Below are 24,967 nucleotides of genomic sequence, written 5' to 3' on the forward strand. Positions count from 1 at the left end.
GATTACAAGTTTGTGTTCCCCCTGGTGTTAACAGAAATTGCTTTTGCCTGAAATACTGTTCTGTTATGAAAGTGATTTAGTAGCTTGCAATTTACTGTATTTGCTGTAGGAGGAAAAATGTGCATGATGTGGGATCTGAGGATTTTTTTGATACCTTATTTATCCTTTTGTTCTTAGTAGTGGACTGTAAATATGTCCTTTCTACTTTTGGGTTTTTTTTTTAATTTATTCAACTTTTAAATAAAATCTCTATTATTTGAGCTTGGAAGCTTTAAAAATTGCATTTAGGGATGCAAAATGCTGTTTCCTTAGGCCTGCCTTTCCATGATTGCATTGTATAAGGTGCCATACAGGCTGAACTCTATCAGAATTGACAGAATTCACAGAGGGCTGTTTGAGTTACCTCTCATCTGTCACCCGGGCTTAAAGGTGGTTCATCATCTGTGTTGTTGAAGGGAGCTGAAGAACTGGATCATCAGCTTACTAGTGTTGACAGGGGGGATGCTATCGTTTTCTGTCCTCCCCCACATCAGCTTTGTGTTCCTTCCTGTTCTGCTTCTCTGTCCTTTCAGTATGCTGATTCAACTTAATAAACCTCAGTAAGTTACTTCTAGAGAGACTACAAAGTAGTTTTTTGCCAGACGCTGAGTTAGTTGAAGTATCTGAGAAGTACTAAAGCCAGTGGAGAAGAGGGCTCCTGAGAGCAGAAGGAACATGGAACTGGAGTAGACTAGGAAGAAGAGAGGCAAGAGGGGATGGGAAGAGGAATCTTCTCTTGATGGGAGCAAGCTATTGGGTCAGCTTTTAGGAGTAGATTCACCCTCACAAGTACTTAGAATATGTTATTGTTGTAATGCTTTTCCTGCTTTGAATCAGATTTTTTAAAGTCTTACAGTAGACATATCGGACATTTGAGAATTACTCGTTACCATTCCAAATGCACTGTAAAACTGCTAAGAGTACTAATTCACTGCTGCTGATCTAATTCCCATGAACTGACTTCTCAGTGAAATTGATTGTACCTCTTAATTTTTTTTTTCTTCCCATCAAATGTTTTTCTTTTCATAAAAGAAGAACATAAAAGAACATTTGCTCTTTACTGCAGGTGAGTATTTGGCTAGGCCTTTATCCTGACATGGCAAATCTTATGTGAAAGGGTTTAAGACTAGCGCTATAATACCTTCTAACTAAATGTATTTGTTCTGTGTAAATATTAGTTTGTTTATATAGTTGTCAGTTTTGGTGCTCTTGTGTATATTCTCCTGACTAACAACATAGTTCAGAACGATAGAAGAAGACAATCTGTGGACCAAAAGTTAAAGTATTTTATGGCACAGCCTGAATACTTATGTAATGTATGTTCTCAGTCTTCTGACCTGCAGAGAAAAAAAAATTACTTAGAACTCATTAGGATATGTGTAAAGTAAGCTCTTTGCCAAGCCTTCAGGGTGAGGTGTTGCCTAGAAGTCTTTTTGTTCAAGTTACCATGTTCCAACCAACCAGTGATTCATTAGTGACTTTATCTTTTAATTACTTTGCCACTTTTCAAAGGAAAGGAGTCCCAAAACACCATAATAACTCTGAAATACAGATTTAAACAGATCTATTTCATTCATGAAATTATGTTACAATGTAAATACCTGTTTCTGTGTAACTAACAGGAAAAGGAAAACCTAGCACTCCTGTAGGATGAGTGCTCCCATGCAGTTAGCCCTTGATTGCTATGATTTCTGTTGCTCATCTGTGGCTATCCAAGTAATATACTAAATTCAAACTAATACCTTGTATTTATAGACACTCATTTGACATGGCAGTCTGACTAAGGAGTTGTACAGCCACATCACACAGTAAGATAAGGTGACCAGACTAGTGCCAGCTTAAAAAAGTACCCCACATGGTGTTACATGTTTGTCTTGTTTACAGAGAAGGAGATGCATAGTTTTTAGTTGCTGACATTTCCCTCTTGAGCTTTCAGAAGAGATCTAGTTTGCCATACATTGTTGTCAGAGCTGAGAGCTTTAGGCCTGAGCCTCGTGATTTTCCAACAAGTTATATATGTACATACAGTTCTGCTTAGATTTCTATTTAGAATTCCATGTGGGAGGAGAGAAGTTGCATTGTTCAGTAATGATGTGTACATGGAAGTCATGTTTTGGCTCACTTGGCTGCATTAAAATTTCTCACTCAGTTCAGTTCTTTTCTTTATCTATGGAGTTGTATTACAGGTAGTATGTATAAATGAGGTGTGTTTTGGTAGGCAGTGTAAAAGAACTAGACAAAGGTAATTGTTGCTGTCTAGGAGCTGTAACCTGTGTATAAGTGAGGATTACTGATAGGAGTGAAAAGTGGCCAAGCAATCCGTGCTGGTCATAAGCTCCTGGGGTGTGCTCTTGCAGTGGGTAGATGTTGTTGGCCACATCAGGTGGCCACCAGAGCCACTCTGTGACTCCCTTCCTCAGCTGGGTAGGGTGAGAAAATGATGTGGCTCATGGGTTGAGATGAGGATAAGAAGAGATCACTCACCAGTTACTGTCACAGGCAAAACACAATCAGCTTGGGGAAATTAATTTAATCTATTGCTGATAAATCAAAGTTTGATAGTGAAAAATACAACCAAATCATAAAACATCTTCACACCATCCCTCCATGTTGGGCTCAGCTTCCCTACTGATTCTCTACCTCCTTTCCCTGGATACCATAGGAGGATAGGAAAGGAGGGTTGGTGGTCAGTTCATCATGTGTTTTCTTTACCACTCCTTCCTCTCCGTGTTTTTCCCCTGCTCTAACATGGGGACCCACCTACAGGAGACAGAACTCCATGGACTTCTGGCAGTGTAAGTCCAACTCATTGGGTAAAGTCCTTGGGAAACCAGGTGCTTCAGTGTCTGTCCTCCGCGAGATCATAGGGGTCCTGTCAGAAAACTTCTCCAGCGTGGGCTCCCTTGTCCATGGGGCCACAGGTTGCCAGTAGCCTGCTCCAGCATGGGCTCTCTGTGAAATTACTTCGGGGCCCATCCATCTGCTCCAATGAGGGTGGTCTTCCACAGGCTGCAAGGATATCTCTACACAGGTCCTTGGAGAATCTCCCCCAGATTCTTCTTCACTGACCTTAGTGTGTGCAAAGTTGTTCCTCTCACCTGTTCTTGCTCCTCTCTTGGGCTTGCAGTTTTTGTGCCAGCGCTCTTCCCCATCCTAAATGCATTATCCCAGAGGTGCTATTGTGGTTGCTGATGGATTTGGCCTTGGCTAGTGGTGGGTCCATTTTGGAGCTCACTGGCTTTAGCTCTGTTGGACATGGGGGATGCTTCTGGCATCTTTTCACAGATGTCACTTCTGTAGTCCCCCTGTACAAAACCCTTTCCACCCACCTGGAAGATCTCTGCGCACATATACTGAGGTCCTAGGCTCACCCTGTACAGGTAAGGGAACTGTTTTAAATAGTGTTTAAAGGGGAATTATGTGGTTCCTTTTGTATTAGCAACTCTTAAAGAGTCCTAGATGACACATCTTATGCAAGTATTCTTAATTTCTTGTGTTTTAAACACCCCATGTTTTGCTTTCCAGTATCTTTGTTGGGTTTTCTTGTTTGCTGTTTCATTTTTTTGAATACATGTGAACTTTAAACTTGTTTGCTCTGTATGTTTTATCTGTGGTTTTAGTTTAATTAGTTGAATTAGCTCAGCTCTTCTTTAAACAGCCATTTTAAAAACTACCCAAATCCAGACAATAACCTTGGCAGTGCATTAGCATACACTTCAATTCCCTGTCTTCAGAAGCCTATTTGGAAAAAAATGGACACTTTTTGTGCACTCAGTAGGTGGTCAGTTGCTGTGTTGTTTCCAGATAAGTTACTGAGGAATTCACTTGTTTTTATCTTTTTTAAATCTTACAAGGTTAGACAGATGTAGTGCTGGATCCAGCATTTCCCATGCTTGTCAGTAATAACTAATTTATTTATCACATCCTCCCTCTCTATCTAGATTTTGTGTTCGCTTAGATGATTTCTGCCCTAGCAGTAAAGTATACTTTAGATCTGTGTGGGAGAGTCTGGCTTTGGTCTGTTACTGCTACAGTAATGCTACTGATCTTTTTTTACCACAAAGGTAAGGATTATTGATGGCAATGCAGTCATGCAAATAGCTGGATATCCTGGCAAGTCTTAATCTCTTAACTGTGATGGGTGACATTTAAGTACAGAACCACATGTTTGTAAGAGTGAGAAAAGCAGTTTGCCTGTAGTGAAGATTTCATGTAATTGAGACTTCTGCTTATTGTCAGGACATGTAGGAGTATATTTGCTTTAAACAGCGATTTCTTTTGTTTGGTTAAAGAGAAACAGTTCTAAGCATGTTCTAATGCAAAAAACAAAACCAACAAACTTGCCTTCTAAGTTCAGTTGCTAGAATTTACATACAGATTTTACGTATTCTCTAGCTTTACTTCTTTATAACTCATCATCTCACTGTCGTTGAGGACTATTGCCAGTGCATCCTCAGGAGGCTTGAGTATTTTACTCCTAGGAATGCTGTTCTCTGGGCAAAGGGTGAAGTAGCTAAAACTACTCTATCTGCTGTACTGTACTTCTCTCTGACACCAGCTATCTGTGTTCTAAATATGCTTCAATTTGAATCTTTAGAACTCTTCTTGGAAATGGCAGGTAATACTGTCAGACTTCTGACAACCTAAATTCATAGAAAAATAGGCTCTTCTGTAGTTATTTCTGAAGTATGAAGGAATTTAAGATGATAAAAATAAAAATATCATTATGACTGAAAAAATATCTTAATAACTGATTTTATCTAAAAATGGTTATGTGTCATATTGCAATGTTTTTATAAAATACGCCAAAATAAATAGGAGTAACAGGGAAAGTTTTGGGAGTATTAGCAAAGGTGATTCTTCTATGATTAATTTAAACTTTGGATTATGCACCCAGCTGAGGTCAACCTGCACATAATTACACTCTCTGTTGTAATGCTTTTAAAGCTTTTTGAACAAAATAAAAAAGTACAGAAAAAATCTTTGTTATATAGTTCAAATATATGTGCTGTTAAATTTAAAAAAAAAAGTGTTTCCTGCTGGTTAGAGTGTATCTGCATAATAGTTGCCTAAAAAATATGGATTCATTTAGTTGTGAACAATGTAGCATCTGTGAAACATGATTCTTAAAATAAATGCAGCATTCAATGGGTATAGAGCTAGTCAGGCCTGTACAGGATGTTACTCTACTCTCCTCCACCCACTTCTTTAAATAATATAATTTAAAAATTGTGAGAGTCAAAAATTCATACTGAGACTACTGAGAAGTAAATGAGCAGTAACACTGAATGTCTGTGCTGAGAACTACTCTTCACTGGGGCATAAAACATGCCACAAAAATTGTTAGTGTATTTTTTGCCAACACCTTGAAAACTGCCTGGCTTTAAGGTTCTGTGTCGGTCTAGGCACTTGGCTAGGTGGGCATTTAGTACTGCCTGTGTGAAAATGGGAGCATACAGAGTCAAACTACCTGTGGGTCTATGGAGGGTGTGGTTTTCATTATGACATCAATTCTGCGCTAGTCCCAGCATCCCAGGTTGTCTGGGATGCTGGGAGATTCAGACTATAGTCTGAATACTATCTGGATGATAGCCAGCTAAAAAAAAAAAAAAAAGGTTTAGCTTACTTTGATCTGGAGCAGGAAAGTTCCATCAGGCTGCATTATAATGGGAGGTGCTCTATGCAGCCAGTTTTACAACATCTGTTTCCTGTGTTAGTGCCCCCTTCCAGACTGGTGGCAGTGAAGCACCTGGACTCTTCATCAGGGTTAAAAGCCTCCATATAGAAGTAGAATCAAAGCTATTGGTCTTCTGTTAATACCAACCTGGATTGTTGAAGCCTCCTGGTTGGTACACACTCTAGTTTCAAAATGTGAGAAAAAATAGTTCTGTATTCCTTTAAACCACTTTTGTAGAATCATTTAGGTCAGAGAAGACCTTTAAAATCATCAGGTCCAACCATTAATGTATCACTGTCAAGCCCACCAATAAACCATGCCCCTAAGTGCTACATCCCTGCATCTTTTAAATATCCCCAGGGGTGATGACTGAGCCACTTCCCTGCACTGCCTATTTCAGTGCTTGACAGTTCTTTCTGTGAAGAAATTCTTCTACTGTCCAATCTAAACCTGGCACAATTTGAGGTTGTTTCCTCTTGTCCTGTCACTTGTTGCTTAGAAGAAGAGATAGTTCCCCTCACAGCTAAAAAAAGAAAATGTTAAAAAAAACCAGTAAGACAAACTGTACATTTGCATTAGGCAAGATTAGGGAAGAGAGCTGGCAATGGTATTTCCAAGTGCTGTATAGCTATACCATCTTTTTTCTCTTTGTTTAATAAACGTAGAGTTGGCTTTTATAGTTAGTTCATACAGTTCAGGTGACTTTTCCTAGAAGCTGATCTACTCTTCTTGGGTTTTAAGTAAGCTACTGTACTATTTTGAGAAGTGCTGTACCTAGAAATCCCATTTAGTTTTTTGTAGGTCTTTCCTTCCCTCTCTCTTCTCTTGGGGAAGCACCCATGCAATGAGACACTATAGGAATTTTTCTGCTTCCTGGTTCCTTGGTAGCTGGTAGGGCGAGCAGCTATTTTTAACCAGAAGGAGTCGATATTTTGATTTATTTAGGCTAATCTTGTAAAACTTATTCTCTAGACAATTCACCAGTTCCATGAAAGGCACCTTAGTGCTTTTCTTGTAATGAGGGTCCCAAAGCTGAACACAGTATTCAAGCTTTATGTCCAAGGTTAGTGTTTTTTGTGAAAATGGGGTGTGAATAGATGGATGGGTGTAATGAGGCTGTCTGTAACAAGTACTCTCAGGCTGATTATTTACCTATCTGTTTTGAAGAATTGAAGAATACTCCTATTGAATAGCTCATTGATCTTTGCATTAAACCAAGTAAGAATATACTCTTTGGTTTCTAAGTAATTTTACTTGTTTTGTTACATCTTTTTTTGGAACTGCAGAATAGATGAAATTTTGTTGCCATTTTCATTCAGAAACCCCTATTAGTAATAGAATTCTGCTTGCATCATTGCCTTAGGGATGAAGAATGGAAGCTTACCTTGTGTTAACTGTTAAAGAACAAATATATGTCTAATTCTTAATTAATTGGTTATGAACAACCTGCCCTTACTTCTATGTTTGGGGTTTTTAAATTGAAGATTTGGTATTTTTGAAGGAGTTGAGAATTAGGATTTGATTTAGGTTTTGGGTAACTCCAGCAGCAGACTAACACAGGCAAGACCATGAAGTTACGCCCATTTCCTTACCTTTGGTATGCACAGGAACATTTTGATAATTCATTATTTTATCCCTGCTGTTTTCAGTGATAGACATGATTTTTTTTTTCGTAACAGCCAACTAGTTATAAGTAGCTGCTAGTTCTTAGTGTCGTTAAGATGTCTTTGTACTATTCTGATAGTCATAAAATTGGATTGGTCGTTCATTTCTTGGCCCTTTAATTTCAGCTTATGCAAAGTTGTGTCTATCTACTGAAATATTAGAACTACTAAATAGGCCTTAAGAATGATCTGTGAATAAAAAGGAAAAAGCCCCTCCATTGTATTGTTCTGTCCCTGGAATAAATGTACCTAAGATTCCCCTTTAAATGATTACATTTTCTTGAATTGTCATTTTTTGTTGCCCTCTAGGATTTATATCATAGTGGAGCTAGTAGTATTTCACAATGAAACCGAGGTGTAAATTTATTTAATAGTAAGATACTAATAGCCTAAGCAACTAAAAGGAAATTGTCATGTACTGGTAGAGTTGCTCTTTGGTGCAATGGGTGGCTTGAGAAGAAAGATTTAGGAGCTTGATGGAAGGCTAATTATAGCTTTGGGACTGCAGAGGGATTCCTGATTGTGCTTGGGGAAAGTAGGAGAAAGTTGGTATATGCAACTCTCCTTTTAGACCTTAGTCACATGGAAGTGGAGCTGAGGAAGATGGTGCATTCTTAGACTAGATGGTTGAAACAAATAGTGAGTTGGAATAGTGTGTGAGACTCATAGGGACTTAAGGCATGAATCCAAGAGTATCCGGGTTTCTATAGTTTCCGGTTATGTTATGTGTATCTAAGACTGAAAGTTAATAAAATGTTAGTCTTACAGACTGCAAGCCCAATGATTGTGTTCTCAGTGAGAACTGAAATGCTACAAAATACTGTGTGCTACTGGAAGAGTAGAAGAGTATAGGCAGTGACTTTGTGGTAGGAACAATTGTCTGTGTGAAATTGTTTAGGTAACAAAGCAGTTTCCTCCTTGTGAGGATTTTCACATGTGTTTTCATGTGTGTCCCAGACCTTTCTTCTCTGCTAAACCTTAATAAGGGAAAGCTCTTTCTGTCTTTTTATGGAATCTGGCTGTTACTTTAATGCTGAACATATAAATAAAGCCATTACGAGCATCTCTACATTTGGCTCTGCATCCTCTCTCTAACCTTTAGTGCTTCAGAGATGTTCTAAAACAAACTTTCCATTACAAAGGAAGACATTGTTCATACCCATTCTGGTAACTGAAACACAGTTCGCTATAGAGAGATTTCATGGATGGCTTAGCATCCAACTTCAGTGAACAGATAGGATGTATTTACACCACAGTGTTACTAATCTTTAAGTTTAAATAAACTTGGACTGTGAATATATGCTTTTCAGATGGTAATATAAAGGGCAAGAGATTTTGCCTTAGAAAATTATATAAGAGGGAAATTAATTTCAGATAATCTTGTCTTTGTAAATGCATTAAGTACTCCAAATGTCTGTATGAGATTTGTATTATTAAACAAGTAAATTTTTTTTTTGACCTGGTGAAAGGCTTCCAGCACCATGTGAAGTCTGCTCAGGCAAATGCCCAAAATAGACGCAAAATGAGCATATACAATAAAAAAATCTTACATTGTAGCTAGTTTGTACAAGTGGATTTTCTGCTTAATAAGAACTAAAAGACAGAACAGACAGACTTTGATGTTGTATTTTCTTATATGAATTAAAGTAGTTTTATTAACATCTAAGTATTTTTTAAAGATTATATTGCTTAGGTAATTCCCGTTGTAAAAATAAAATGAATGAAAGGTTCATACATTTGAAGTTTTGTAACTGAACTTTGTAGTAAGTTTTGTTTCATATGGGTTTTCTGTCTGAGGCCACACTGATGTAGTGGGGGCTGTGTGTATCCAAAGAACAGACTGACAAAAAACTGCAAAACCCAAACACCAAAAATTCTCAAAAATGTAAAAAATTCAAAATGCAACTTCTCTTTTTGTCTCCTTGTCTACCACTCAGTTTTCCCCTGCTCTGTTACCCAAAAGTGGGAAGTGTCTGAAGTAGCATACCTGCTCACTACAGTAGAAATTGTTGTGCTAAGTTGCTTTTTCTGTTTTCTTTGTCCTCATATTCATTACCTTCCAGAAATCTTTGGAAATTAAAAAATCAGTCTGAGTGTTGCTCAGTTAAGGTTTCAGAGATGTGCTCATACCTAACTGGCTGAATTGAAGATGTGTTTTGGGGACTAAGATTGTTTTGTTTATATGTGTGGTGATTTTGTGGGAAAGGGAAGATGATACAAGATGATAGGCTAAAAAAAGCTTTTTAAATTGCTTTCACTTTTATCAGGAATGTTCCAATATTTTCATTAAAACTCATACTTTTTCTGCAGCTTCTGGAAAAACATAAGAATACAGAAAGTATGGTAGAGCTCCTTGAACTGTACCAAATGGAAGATGAAGCCTACAGTAATCTTGCAGAAGCCACCACGGAGCTCTACCAGTACTTACTGCAACCATTCCGAGATATGAGGGAACTTGCGATGCTCAGAAGACAGCAGATAAAGGTAGGGTAAAGGCAACTCATATACTTATTATTTGGGAAGTTCTGCTCTTTATATCCTGCTTACTGGTTCTGTTATGCAGTATATGAAGTGATATTTTTCCACTAGATGCTGACCTTGTTTTTGTGGGCTCTTCACTAAGATGAGTGTTTTTGATGAGTGAGAACATCTGACATATGTAGCTAAACACCACCTGTTTATCTTACTGTCTTACCCTTCAAATGCATGGCTGAATTAAATAGGTCAGACTTAAAATTTTGTGGTTGGGAATACTGAGTAATATGTAAAATACAAAGAGATTTGCAGTATTTATAATATTGTTAATTCTAGAAAATTATCTCAGGAAACTAAAAGGAAAAGTAATTTTCTGTGTAATCAGGTGAACTGTGAAAAGTCAGTAGCTTTTTTTCTGATGTTGCAAAAGACTTAAACTCATGGAACATGAATTAAAATACATAACTTGTTGTAACCCTTGGACAGTATAGTTTCCTAAGAGCTAGAAAAGCCATCTACATTTTGGTAAATTTGTTTCAGAATGAGTATGTTTGTTATATTTGAAAGTAATTCTGATCTTGAATGCTTAGCCAGAACTAACAAATGTTATCTTTACTGCATCTTGGATGTACTTTTGATAAAACTACTGGTTCCTGTGCAGATTATTAAGACTACAGCCTTCTGATTCTAAGCTAAAATTTTGTTTCATTTAATCTGTATTGTAAATGTCATTTTATCTCAGCTTGATACCTTGTTCAGTTAGCCAGCAAATTTTTTTACTGTTTTCAGCTTAAAAATAGTGTTCCTCTTTGGCTTTGAGAAGGAATGAGGGAGGCAAAAGAATTTTTTATGTATTAGTTTTATTTTGACATATTGCTGTTAGCCTAAAGTAATTTTTCAGAAAAATCAGCAGTCTTAAGTGAACTCAGTTTTATAATGTGATGATGTTGTAACTAAAAGTGCTTTTTCTTCTCTTGAATGTTGTTGCTGCATAGAGAATTGGCATGAATATTTTTTTCAGATGTATTATACAGTTGAAACCTATAAACACTTAATTTATTAATATGCTTTCTTCAAAGCATGGTGAAATAATTCACATTTTATTGGAATTTGTAGTAGAGAAAAAGATGATTTGCTTGTTCTTTTGTCAAATAAGAGCAGTAAATATTAGAATGAGTAAAATTACATATTAAGAGTTTTGTTGTGTTTTCCTCTGCTTTGATTTTTTTAAACCTCAGTAATATCTTGAATTCTGGTTTTAAAATGTATCATTTAATATTCTTCCTGAAAGAGTCATGTTGATAAACTTCTGAGGTGTGTTCTGTGGTTATTTTAGTAACACATAATTTCTTTGAATGTACATTGTGTTCTCTTTCTGACTTGGCAATTTGTGAGTTAAAAAACTTGGTTGCCTGTATAATGCAGTAGAGAAAGATGCCATCTCTTGTTTTTCCTTTCATTGTTTGAGAGAAAGCAGTACTTGTATCTATGATGACAAAACATATATTTATTATACTGGGTAGCTAGGGTTGAAGAAATGTTTTATAAATAGAACTTGTGTATGAAATGGTTTGTATTAACTTGCTGCATATGTTTTCCTGGCAGGCTTTAATGTTTCAGACCTTTTCTGTATTAGGTATCTGTTTCTGATTTGTGGGGAAGTTGTTTTTGTTCTGATGGTTTGATTTTTTGGGTTTTTTAAAGAATTTGGAAGGTTTTAAGTTTTTTAATCAGCTTAATTTTGTCAGTTTTCACAGTGAGTTTAGAAGGAAGCTAATTACATCACCTGTAATCTTTGGGAAGAGTGTTTTTTGATTTTGGAGTAGGGCATAAAATTGGAATATATGTCATCTGGTGTTAAATTTCTGCTCTTCCTGTGAAATTTTAAGGAAGACACAAGCCTATAGGAGGGAAAAACAAAAACAAAGTTATGTCTTCAGTGGAAACTTACTAGAGAGGAACATCTGTATTGCACCCAGATTCCTTCTTTGGGGAAAAAACCCACCAAACAACAAACCAAACAACCCAGAATGAAAGTTCACAATGAGGTTAAAAACCATGTGGAAGCTTGGAAATGTAGATTACTGCTGCCCGTTATAGACATGATAGAATCTTGTTTCATTTTATATTTTGATCACGCTAATTTTTCAGGTGTATTTTCCTTCATTTTGTATAAAGGATGGAACATTTAGGTGTGTGAAGAGTCAAAGCTGTGAAGTAATTAAATATTTCTGGATTTGAAAAGTAGGATGAAAAAGGTATAAGATCATGAAAGGAAAAAAAGCTGGGTTATTTTGAAATGAAATGAAATGTCACTGTGGAAAAGTAACTTCTAATGGCATTTCTGCTTAATTATGGGCTAGTCATCTAACCCTAGAACAGTGTGTTCAGTAAGTGATTGCTTGTCTTTTTTTGGACTTCCAACATCAGAAACCTGGTTTTGTTTATATAAATGCTCTTTATATGTAAGTGCTGCTCAAATCCATGGGGACTTCCCTCCAAGCATTTCAAGATGCTTACCAGATACCGTGCATTCTTACAAGAGCTGAGCATTACAAGCACAGCTGTGTTCTGGACTTAAATCTTTATATGTATGATATGGGAACAACCCTGCTCACCCCAAGGCCTTTATGAGGGATACAGAAATAAAAGCCAACTTTTAATGAATGCTATTATCAAACTGAGAAATGCTTATCAAAGAAACAAGTCTGAACTCATTTCAAGATTAAAATATAAGATACACTTACTAGACATACTCAGTTTGTTTAGTATGACTGTATTTTGTAAGGTAAATGTGAAAAGTTGTTTTTATAAGCCAACCAAACAGTCCATATATTCACTGAATTCTGGAGAAGGCATAATACAGGAATTGAAGACAGTATTATATTTTTTTATATCCATAAAAGTTGGGCTGGATTTGTGTAGTCATTTTCTGATTTAATTACGGACTACTACTGGTTTAGTTGTAATAATATGTAAAGACATTCAAGCAGTGAGTTTTAGCATGGTAATTTCACAATATGCGTCACTGGACCTTTCTTCTGATTTCACCTTTTCTTTCTGATTCCGTTGAGTATTATATAGGCACCAGGCAAGTGAAGCTTGATACTCAAATGCCGTGTTACATGTTTTGGGTTGTCTGTATATTCTTCCAAGAACTGCGAAGTCAACTGTGAGCATAAAAGCACAGGACAAACAATGTTCGTAGATTAATCTAGCATTGATGTTGCATTTTAAATGGAATTTAAAATACTCTCTTTGCTAATAATCAGACTACTTGGCAGCTAAGAAAGGGTGTTAACATTTTTAGAATCAAAAATTTTCACCTTTATGCCCACAAATCTTTCCTTAATCAAAATAAATAATATCCCCGTGAAAATTTTGTTATTTTTTTTGTGTGCCGAACACATTGCCATAGCAGGAAAGTTGGAGGTAGTAGTCATCAATAGCTGGAAATAAAAATGCTAAGTGTTTCTGAAATTTGGAAAAATCGGAGTAGGTACCTCTGTTCTGGTGCCTTTGATTTCAGAAAGTTAAATCTAAACTTTGTGAGATCCTCCATATACAGTGGTGTGTTCTCAGAAAGTATGGAAGGGACCAGCAAGTTAGTGGTTGATACTTGGCTGTAGAACTACTGGCCAGGTTACTGTGATCAAGCTTTAAGTCCTGTAAGACTAAGACATGAAGGTTTCATTTATACAGGATACCAAATCTGGTAAATTAGAAAAGACAAAAATTATTTTAAAAAATGACTTCATGGGCTAAACCCCAAAGCCTTTTTTGTCTGTACGTCTGTGTTCACCAGTCTTCATACAGCCAAAAAAACTACCTTGCTACTTAGAATGTTTATGGTCTTGTAGTTGTGGACAGTACTTCAGTCATGATTAATAGGCACCCAGTTTGTTCAAATGCCAAGTGAAATCAGTGGGAGGCCTTCCCTTTTCATACTTGAGGGTTTTTTGGATGTCCTTGATATTGGACTAAAGATAAAATGTAACAAATTGCTTCACAACCTACTTATGGATGCCAGCAAAACTTCAAAACATGCATTCTTGAAGGTCTGAGTTGAGCTGGTTTTGCTTAACTGGAAACTGATAATATCTCATTACAGGTGAAAGCCTAGAGCCACCACCATCTCAGCTCATCTCCAGGAAATTAGAACACTGAAAACTTATTGTATGTTAACTATATTAAACATACTCATAGCTTTGTTGCTTACATGTTAATGATTTTTACTTGCTTGTTAGTTCACGTTAATGTGAAAAGATTTTAATCACTTCAGATACATTAATATTGAGGTCTATCACTGGAAGCTAGAGATTAGAGCAGTTTATATGGTGATGATTCATAACATCCTGCTTTTAAAAATTTTGGAATCTTTTATTAGTCTGTCTGAAAGTTTGCTTCCCTTTCAAGCTTGCTTATGCAGATTCTGGTATATTAAAATACAGTTCTAGCTCAACTATGTGTGAATTCCTTTGTTTAATATGTGGTGGTGAATTGCAGTAGTAAAGTTTTTAAATTATGTAACTTTGATTTATGCAAAATTAAGTACACAGAAATAAATTACATTGTATTGAACATGTAAAATTTTGGTTAAAGAATAGTTTAATGAAGTATGAAACAAGTTCAAGGGAAAAGAAATTTAGAGGTGAGAACAGCTGGCAAAACTGAGAGAATTACTTTTAAAAGTATGTACAGAATATCTTTTTTTGAAAAGTTTCTAATCACATAAAGATGTTTTGGAGAAACTGTAAAACATCAAGGGATTTTAAACTTTTTAAAAATCTATTTGCAGCTGAAGGTGTGTCCTCACATCATTAGGAATAATACTTAAATAAACATAGCTTTTGAAAAACCTGTAGACTGGAGAAGAAATCTTTAGTTTATGCGAAATGGTCAGAACCTTCAGGGAAATTATTGCTTGCATGTTTGTTGCAATATGGTAAATTATGCTAATTGGCTTTATAGATTCAAAAGGATTGTATATCAGTCGCTGTTTACAGTCTGGACTATAAATCCTCTAGACTATTATATGAACTCAGAACAGAACATTTTGCTGAGTTAAAGTTAGGACCTTATGGACTTTCTCAAAAAAAAAAAAAAGTTCCAAAGAGACAATCTGATAGAAAGCAGGCTGGTACCCTAAGTCATTCTAACAAAACTTTAGTTCCTGTTAAGAGGTAGCTGATTACAAAACTGTGGTGTGTATCTGATTGGTTAGATCTGCTTGTCTAAAAATTGAGTACAAGACTGCTGTAGATATTCAGCTATAAAAGTGGTTCATAAGACTTGTAGAAAAATTTGATTATGCTAGAATGCTGAAAGGTTTATAGTTTATTTTTTTTTAAAGTCACTGTAGAAAAAGCTGTTTTGGATAATAAAATGGTAGGTGAAATTTCAATAAATAAAAATTATTGTATGTGCAGAAGGTTGATGAGGAAAAAATGTATAAGATTTATCTTGAATTTGCTGTCAAACAATAAAATGGCGCTTTTGCCAAGTGCCAAATAGAAAACATCATACTCTGGTATATATCCATGGTATATTTGCATCTTGAATGTCACAGTTTTAGTTTCTTCCTCTCAAAAACATACTACAGTATCAGAATAATGACAGTATGAAATGCAAGGGTGTTTCCCTGTTAAGCATTCTCAAAGCTAGACCAGAGTTAAAGAATTGGATTGCCTTAGTGATTCATCAAAGATCAGAAAGATATATAAATCATGAATGTTAAGGGGTAGAAAGTATAGAAAATAGGGTGCCTCAATGAACCTGTGCTGCTTTAAAACAACCTACAAATAAAGCAGAAACAAACTCTTAGTACATGCTTAGTACATACCTTACATGCTCTGTGGCAATAATTTCCACAGTTTAACTGTGGACACCAAATATATGTGTGTTCAGAAGGAGAATCATCAGTGGTTATTAATGATTCAGATTAACCATCAGTTTAGGAGGCCTGTAAAAGAATTTGGTAGTTAGCAATGTATCTGTACGTTTTCTTCATTTATTTTTTCTAAAATGCTAGTAATGGAGGAAATGGTGCAGAAAAATGCAGAATCAGTGTATCCATTCAAAAAGGCATCTTGATGGAACTTTGAAAGGCTGATGAACATGCAGAAAATTCTAAATTATGTGTCCCTGAGGATTAGAGTCGAGGAGGGTGAAACCTAGAAATGTATGGTTTTTTTTTTTTTTTCCTTTGCAGTGTTGGAGATAAGGAAAGAGGAAAAAGGAAGAGACTTTGATGCAGTGTTATTCAAACTGCAGAGGTCAAGGGTAGGGAGTGAAGGCCTTCAGAGGTTGAAAAATTTGCTGAGAGTTTACAAATTTACAAAAAGATTTTTTACTTAAATATCTAAATTGCTTGAAATCTAGTACTTTTTAGCGCTTCTTTTCAGTAGTGCTCTGAAAAAACCCCTTTTTGTAAGCTTTCATCATATTTTCTAACTTCTTACTGAAACTTATCAGACTTTATTTGCTAGTTTGAGGTATTTTCAGTCAGTGTCTATGTTCATGGCTATTTTTATGTCTTCAGTCTGACTTCTTCTGGCTAATACTTTTGTCAATATTTCTCTTTCTTCATTATATCTGTATATAAAAATTGTCAACCATATTTTGATGAACTCTTGATATATATGCTTAACATTTTGTCTGTTGCATATATTAGGTTTTTTTTAACTGAAGTTTTAAAAGCCCATCCAATCATTTTCATGCACAAACAGAATATAGAATGTCTGGAAACACTCAAGCCCACTTGCCTTTGAGTTAACTTGGCTTAAACAGCATTTTCAAATAACTAGTAGAATGTCTTCTTAAAAGTATATTTTCTGAAAAATAAAAGCTTTCTTTTTGAAGGTGAAGTCTCTTTTACTCTAGGTCTCAGTCAGTGAAGCTGAAATGTATAGAAAGGTTTTATGATATACAGATGAATGAGTAAGGAAGGTGTAATGCTGAGTATACTGTGCTTGAATTCTGTCAATTGCCAATATGAAATACTGTAGCTTAGTGTTTTTAACACTTTACCTCTTTACATAAGTTCTTGTGTGTCTTGGGAAAAAATACCAGTTAAATAAACCCAGTCTTTCCTCTTATATGTTTACCCTAATGTAAATCATCATATGATTTTTCTCTTCTGACTACTTCTTAGTTTTTCAGTATTTTCCATTCTGGAAAAAACATTAACCACTGCACTTCACAGTAGACTGACCTTACTATTCAGTATTCTTTCCGTATGTCCTAACACCTTGTTACCTTTTGGTTTGTTGCTTCCCTTACCGTCCTGACTAAATTGTATATGTTGATTTCCTGTGTTTTAACATAATCAAAACTCATGCAGTTTGTATTTTAATCCCAGGTGCCAGATATTATGAGGAATCTAGACCATGCAAACTGAATGGGTTTTTAGGTATTAATATTGAAGTCCATGTCCATATTCCTTAGGGTAAAACTGTAAAGCCCTTTTCGAAGGCGAATGCTTTCACCTAATATATTTAGAGCTGTATGTACAGAATTATAACTTATTTGGGAAAATAGTTTGTGTTAACAGTTGGGATCACAGTTAATTTAAAAACAATAAAAACAACAAAAAAAGTTAGTAGGCCTCACTTGGATAAGTCTCTGATTAGATGCTGAAATAATTGTTTTCTGGCTACTATGTCTAGCAGGCTGTGGTTGGACTTGCTTTTTTGACCTCTTGGAGAAGGCAGATAGCTGAGCCTTTGATCTGAAACATGTTTTCATGTATAAAGCCATTTCTATTTTGTGTTTTGTCACCATCATCTGCACTACTCACTCAGCTGACTTTTTTTTTTTTGTTCTTATAATTAACTGAACTGCTGTTACATGTAACATTTTTCTCGTTTTCTACCTATTACAAGTCCATCCAGGAGAAGGATAACAAAGGGAGCTGGAGAGAGATGTGACATACCTGCCTAAGTTATTTCATGGCCTGGGCCAAGTCTTACTTCTGTCAATCTTGTTCATTGTCCAGAAAAAAACATGCAAAGTGTTAAAGACCTTCACTTAGTAGTTGTATAATATATGTCTATCCCATCATTTCGGGCCTGTTGCTCGTATTTTCTCTCAATAAGCTTACTTTAGTCTCTTCAGAACTTCACCATAATTTGCCAACTGTTCCAGAGAAGGATATTTCCAGTACAACATTGCCTTTGTTGATCCATCCTCGTTTGCTTATGGGCTAGTTTAGGAGCCTCCTTTCAGTTTGTTTTCTCTGAAGAATTTATTTGTTCTCCTTCAGAAACATATAAATACAGTGTTGAGATATGTTCATGTTCCATTAGTCTGAAGCAAAAGCTGATGAAAATAAGTGTTTGTGTGATGTGTTGAAGTTAATGGCTTCTGTTTCTATCCCTTTTTCTGTGTTTTGCGACAACCACTTTTGTGAAAGCTGTCATAATTTTCTTAGGCTTCAAAGCATCATTTGAAGTAAAACTTGTGAAACATGAAAGTCAACAAAAGCAAGCTTCATCATCAGGGAAAAAAAAAATCATAGCAAATTTTACCGTGAAGCTTGGATTCCTCTCAAGGAGATTATAGGATTTTTAAAGGAAGAATAGCTGGATTGTTTTATTGGTAAAGTGATGAGTAGAAGAGAAATTGTAGATTTGGCTTCTCATCTAGTTGTTAAAAGAGAGGTTTTTCTGTAGACCAGGCTTTCTCCAAAACTTTTGAGTCCAAATGAGCAATTCCAGGCCAAAAGCTCACTTTGAAAAAATATTAGGTAACTGGAAAGCCTTTTAGGTTAGGAAGAAACTTCAGCTGCATTAGAGCTTCTTAATTTTTAACTAAAAATATTATTATATCGAAAGTAGGTACACAATTTTACAAGAAGTGCCATTAGGTGACAGCACTTATTAGTTATTCTTTGCCTTCTTTTAGTCATACTTAGCATGGATAATAGTAATGTAAAGATTATTTGTTTAGTCTCTAAAATGACATCTGCTCTTTTATGAGCTGTAAAAACTGAAGATGCTTGCATCATAAAGGTGAGCAAAATACAGCATAAGCAGGTTATGCATATATTGCAAACAATAATGGAATGCAGAAGTATGTAAGAGCTTCCTTTAATTCCATAATGAGAGTTCTTGTCTTACATCAAGGTGATTAATTATTGAAGAGAATATAGAAAATAAAGTCTTCAAGACTCACAAGCCTGGACATAAACATCAACAAACTCATGTTGATGTTTATGTCCGTGGCTACTCCCTTTTCCTTTTTAACTTCTTAGCTAGGACAAAGTAAGGGAGTGGTCACTTCTGTCCTGGAGGTGTTTGCAGGTGGGGAGAAAACTTGCCATTTCATAATCTTCAAACTCCAGAGGCATGTTCCTTATCTTTACTCCCCAACTTTTCCCCCTATTACAGCTGTAGTCTTCATTTAGGCTATCTCTTTCCCTCCATTGGCTTACTTTCTCTTTCCTGTGATAACATATGCCATGAATAATTTCTGTCTTGTATATAAATGTACCACAATCACATTATTTAAATTGAATATTATGATTTAATATATATTTTAAAAGATTTTTTTCTAGTGGCATTTTCTTGGACTGAGGTCTAATGCCCAGATAGCTGTTTGGCAAGGGCACCATATATATTTCACCCCCATGTCTCAGTTTTTCATTTCTGTTTTTCTCTGGAGATTTTGTGTCCTGCCTGGAAAGGATGACAAGCATCAATTTAATTAATGACCAGTGGATTACAGTAATTCTCTAGCTAGGTTGCACTTGAGAGCTGGTAATTCTTCTAAGTGTTGGTGCTGTCAGTATGTGCACACATAATATCGTTATCTCTTTTTAATATGTTTTCCCAAAGTGTGCCAGGTCCATGGCTAGAAGTATCTTTTTGTATGCCCTCTATCTTCTAGTTTGTCATAGTTATTTAGTTTTGATTATAAAGAATGACTGTAATTACCTTTGGAAAGGTTACGATCAGTATTTTGTTTTATACTGTGGTTTTTTTGATTGTTTCTTTTTAATAACTTTTTCATTTTTACATTTTGGTGGCAAAATTGAATCAGGTGGAATGAAGTATCTGGATAGGAAGAGATTGGTTTTCCCATAGGTTTTTTGACTCCTTCAGGTCAATGGAGTGGCTCTCAGAAGTCCACGGGGCATGTGTGTCAGGCAAACCCAGCAGAGCAAGCTTGGGCAGGAAGTGAGAAGCAGGGAGCAGTAGCCAGCTAGATCTGAGGCACCAAAGGAACTCCTAAAGTTTGCTGCCACTCAGAAAGTCATTGACCTGATAGAAACACAGGTGCAAGCTGTCTTCAAGGAGGCAGTGCAGATTCTATTAGTTGAATACTGTTCTGGAGTTACCTTATGGCTGCTTTTCCCAAAATTAGATCCTGTCTTTCATGTATCTGAAGAGTAACAAAGATCTTTGTGACTGAGAATTGTTATTCCAGCCTGAAGCCTATTCTTGAACTTTCTCATTTGGAATTTTTTCACCTTGACCCTCAGTTCTCTCATGCTGTCATAGCTGTGGAGAGGTTGTAGCTGTGGTAGTCTGGTCCAACAGCTTCAGGAGTGAAGGGAACAAGCTTTTCAGTTTAAGGTTCATCATTAGCTTCTAGCCATTTAACTTTATTAAGAAAGCATGTGGGATATTTCTTCCCCACTCGTACCTATATTCTGTCTTCACCTTTAGATTGGATGCTGCCTTTTTAATAGTGAGAGCCTCATTCTTTGTCATAGTTGAACCATGACCATCAACTCAGCCCCATGACTGCTTGCTCACTCTAGCTCAGTGGTGGTGGGAAGAGAATCGGAAGAGTAAAACTGAGAAGACTCATGAATTGAGATTAAGACAGTTTAATATGAAAAGCAAAAGCTGTACATGTGAAGCAAAATGGGGAACTCATTCACTGGTTCCTATGGGCAGGCAGGTGTTCAACTGTCTCCAAGAGTGCAGTGTAACAGTGACTTAGAAAGACAAATGCCATCCCTCTGAACATTTGCTTCCCTCAGCTTTATTGCTGAGCACAGTGCTCTATGGTATAGAATGTCTCTGTTGGTGAGTTGGGGTCAGCTTTCCCACTTGCGTCCCTTTCCAACTTCTTGTGAATCCCCAGTCTCCTCACTAGTGGAGTGGGATGAGAAGCCGAAAAGGCCTTGGCTCTGTGTCAGCACTGCTTAGCAGTAGCTAAAATATCCCTGTATTACTAAGACTGTTTGCAGCACAATTCCAAAACAGAGCCCATAACAGTTAATACGAAGAATGTTAATCCAGCCAAAACCAGCACATCCATCCTCCATTATTCTGTGTCTTCAGAGCCAGAAAGTTAACACTCTGTGTATGTGTCCCTTATCCAAGCTGCAGAAGGCAGAGTCCAAACATGAACATTAGCTGTACCTTTTATCTTTGATTTTTTTTATTGTACTGTTCTAAGAGTTTGACTATCTGGCTAGATGTGTAGGTGTGGGCAAACGTGAAGGTAGATCAAGCAACATTAGGGAAAAGTTTCTATCCATTTTAGCTTTTTGGGGCTCCTTTCACACCTCGGTTAAGCATAACACTGTTCCTGCAGCCTAAAGGCGAATTGTTCATCTGTTCTTGTTCATGCAGTTGATTAAAGCCACGACTTCTTGGGTTTTCTCTGTGTTGCTTTATGTGTACCTTTAGTGCTGATTATGATATATGGATGACATACTTGGGATTGTGGATAATGAAAAAATGCTTCCCTTTTTTGTTGCTTGTAAATACTTGCTCTAGGGAACAAAGATACAATTATATCATGAAGTCATAAAACTCTTCAGCTTGCTGTGTGTGTTAAAAATATTTGGCAGACAAAACTTTATGAAAATATGTTACTTTGAGGCTTATTCTCCTAGAACTCGTGCCTAATAAGAACGTTACTCACATTATCAGTGATCCTTGGTCTATTCAGTGTCAAGTTACCTCACCTCTACCAAGGAGCAGAAAAGAATGACTTTTAACTGTGTTGCTTTTTATCCAGCTTCACAAATGAATTTGCTGTTTCAGAGTTCTGTGTAAATGGAAAGCATTAATTTCACCAGTGTGTAATTCACTGGTGTGTGTGTGTGTATGTGTATGTCTGCAGTTCAATATTTATTTGGAAACCTGTCTGTCCACTCATAAGTATTGCCTGTGTGAAACATGTTTCATACCTGCTCCATAGAATGACATGTTACAATGTATCTATGTATCTAGTGAGTGTTATTCACTTACCACGTGTCCACATTATGCTTCACCTCTTGCCTTTCTAAGAATTTTGGAAATATAAAAGAAGTAGATTCAAGTACCTTATTAATGTCTAAGTGTTTTTTAAGAAATGAACAAGTATTTAGATAGCATCCATTTGTTTTTACTTGTGAAAATCATCCATCTGAGAGACAGGGACAAGTGGGTACGTAGGTCCTGAACAGTCACTTAAAAACCTTTCATTTGCAATTTGAGTGGAATGGCTATTTAGACCAAATTGAAGCTCTGTGAAATCAAGATTAATACTTGAGGCATTAGAACTTCAGGTTGAAATATTCAGGGACATACAAAGTTATGAGCACTTTTGCTTTTGTTCAGTTTTGCCTGTACTATTAAGGTGTCTTCTTGACTGATAGATATGAAAAATATTAATAATTAATACTTTGGTATTGCATGAGCAGGCTTAAATTTTTAATTAAGATACAAGATACATTGTCTGTTGTAGTGTGACAGGTGTGTAGAAATTCTCAGGTTTGGGAGAGAAAGCTATGTATTTATTAACTGTAAACCAAACTCCAAGTCTTTTATTGGCTTCAGATAGCTGGGACCTCAGAATAAAATTGCCTTGATCTTGGCAACGAAAGGATGTTTGAGCTCCTAGACACTAGGAAAATACACTTTTTAAAGTCATCTATAACACAGAAAAACTTCTAAAATGTTGATGATCACTTAGCGCTACCCCCTGGTTGCCAGCTTCATTCTGATCAAAGAGCATTTATTTACTTCATAATTAAATAGTCCAGGCTGGAAGAAAGCCTGGATGAAGCATGAAGCATGCATGCAATCTGCTGGTAATGAGATACATAATAAAAAGATGTTGACAAATCAAGCTTATGTATGTGGGTTTTATGTGCCCGGTAAGAACAATAATTATGGAAGATGGATGTACTTTTTGAAGATAAGGGGGTGCTTCCGTAGAGTTTTTTACTGTTGAGTAGAAAGTGTGGTGGTAGTTTTATCTGTTTTGTTGCATTTTATTTCTTAGCCCTGAAGCTGTTTGCTGTTGGCAGGATAGCTGCAAATAATTGTATTTTTAATTATGGGCTGATTTATTTTCAGATCTCAATAGAGAATGACTACCTGGGCCCCAGAAGAATTGAGAGTCTGCAAAAAGAAGATGCTGACTGGCAGAAGAAAGCTCACATGGCTGTGCTTTCTATTCAAGATCTTACAGTTAAATATTTTGAAATAACAGCTAAAACACAAAAAGGTAGTTATTTCCTGTCATCGTATCCATCAAATAAAAAATTAAATCATTTAATGTTTACTATGTTCTGTGTTGTACTGTGAGTTATTTTTTTCATCAATTCTTCATGAGGAAAATGCAGTTGTCATTCCTATTTGGGTTTTTTTCTGTGTCTATTTCAATCTTTCAATTGTAAACCTTTTTAGAACGTCATCAGCAGTGAACAGACTAGAAATTTTAGGTAGAAGTTTTACAGCCACTTTCTCAATGTAATTGTATTAGTGGTACTCTGTATTTGCAAAGGATTTAGGAGCAAAGAGTCCCTGGTGGATTCTGTTTTCTGTACTGGATAAGGCAGACCCCCATAGTAAATGTTAATTGTCTTTCAGCTGATTCCTTTTCTAGTATTCTATATCTTTCAGTAATTTTTTTCATTACTAAGCATTAAGCAACAGCTCAGTTTAACTACTCAATGAAAGCTGCTCTGTTGTTCAGAAGCCTTCATGGATATAACCTTGGCTTTTCTGTGTTTGAAGAATGTGATGGTTTTAATAAAAAGTGGTACAGTAAAGCGAGGTCAAGTGACTTGGTATGTATGCCCATGCTCTCATCCTTGTACCATTTTACCTTAAATAACCAATTTAATAGGGCAAACATACGTTTTCCAGTTCACTGACAAAGTTTGTCCTGGTGTCCTCCCCTGCCTAACTGCAGGTCCCTCTTTCTTTCTTTGCCTTGGTGATAGTGATTGTGCAAGATCCACAGGAGAAATCCTTTTTTGACTGGTAGGTCTCTTGCCATCTCTGTACATGACTGCTACATCTGACTCAAGAGATGCAGGCACTGCATCTCTGTTCAGTGACCACCCAAGTTAATGTGAAATTTAGGTGTGAAATTTTACCTTACTCTGACTGGATGACTTTATAGGTTTAAGCATGTTGGAATAAATTTAGAGGAAATTCTAAATATACTAATCAGCTTCGCTTCTTTTCTAGTATGACAAAGGCAGCCAGTAAGATACACTACTAGTTGATAATGCATATTTATAGATATTTACTTTTTTTGTTCACATGATTTTTTATGTACAGCAATCAGGATTTGGGGGAGAACCAGTGGATAGTGACATGCTTGAAGGCTGAGTACAGTGTAGATCTTTAAAATACAAGTTATTTACCTGGTTTTTGTGTTTGGGGTTTTTCTTTGCCTCCTGGTGATCGCAGGGTAGTCTTACATACCCAAATACTAACAGATGGCAGAGGAAAAACACATGAGAACATAAAGGTGCTTCTTATTACCTAAGAGCAGCATGTAATAGCATGTGGTGACTTAATGCCACCCCTTTGATTCCATTACTTTTGTGGCTTTTGCTTTGCAATGCTAAGTACAGTATCACATGACCTGTCTATTAACATTGGTGAAAATCTTGTATGTGTCCATCTAGATGTTGTCTGGGGCCCAAGAATAGTAAATCTGAATCAGGCAAGGAACTTCTGCGTTTTGAGTTAAAAGATAGATGTTTTAATTTCATGCGGTGTTCTTACAGAGTTGCACTTGAAGTTAAGCTGAAATCTTTGTTTTAAATAGTATTTTTTTCACTCTTCAGATTTACTTTAATTTATGACTGTACTATAGATGTTATTAAGGTAAGCTGGAGACTTTAGTAGCTGATAATGGGTGGTTA

At 36.2% G+C, this 24,967-nt stretch overlaps 1 protein-coding gene across 1 annotated transcript in view; it reads left to right on the forward strand.

The window, feature by feature from the left end:
* JMY (junction mediating and regulatory protein, p53 cofactor) overlaps nucleotides 1–24,967 on the forward strand; it is a 63,668-nt gene that overhangs the window by 8,394 nt on the left and 30,307 nt on the right. The window contains exons 2-3 of the mRNA XM_030236643.2: nucleotides 9,691–9,864; nucleotides 23,160–23,310. Of these exons, the coding sequence (XP_030092503.2) occupies nucleotides 9,691–9,864; nucleotides 23,160–23,310 (325 nt within the window). The remainder of the gene's footprint in view (nucleotides 1–9,690; nucleotides 9,865–23,159; nucleotides 23,311–24,967) is intronic.

The sequence above is a fragment of the Serinus canaria genome, chromosome Z (genome assembly GCF_022539315.1).
Source record: "Serinus canaria isolate serCan28SL12 chromosome Z, serCan2020, whole genome shotgun sequence".
Taxonomy (NCBI): domain Eukaryota; kingdom Metazoa; phylum Chordata; class Aves; order Passeriformes; family Fringillidae; genus Serinus; species Serinus canaria.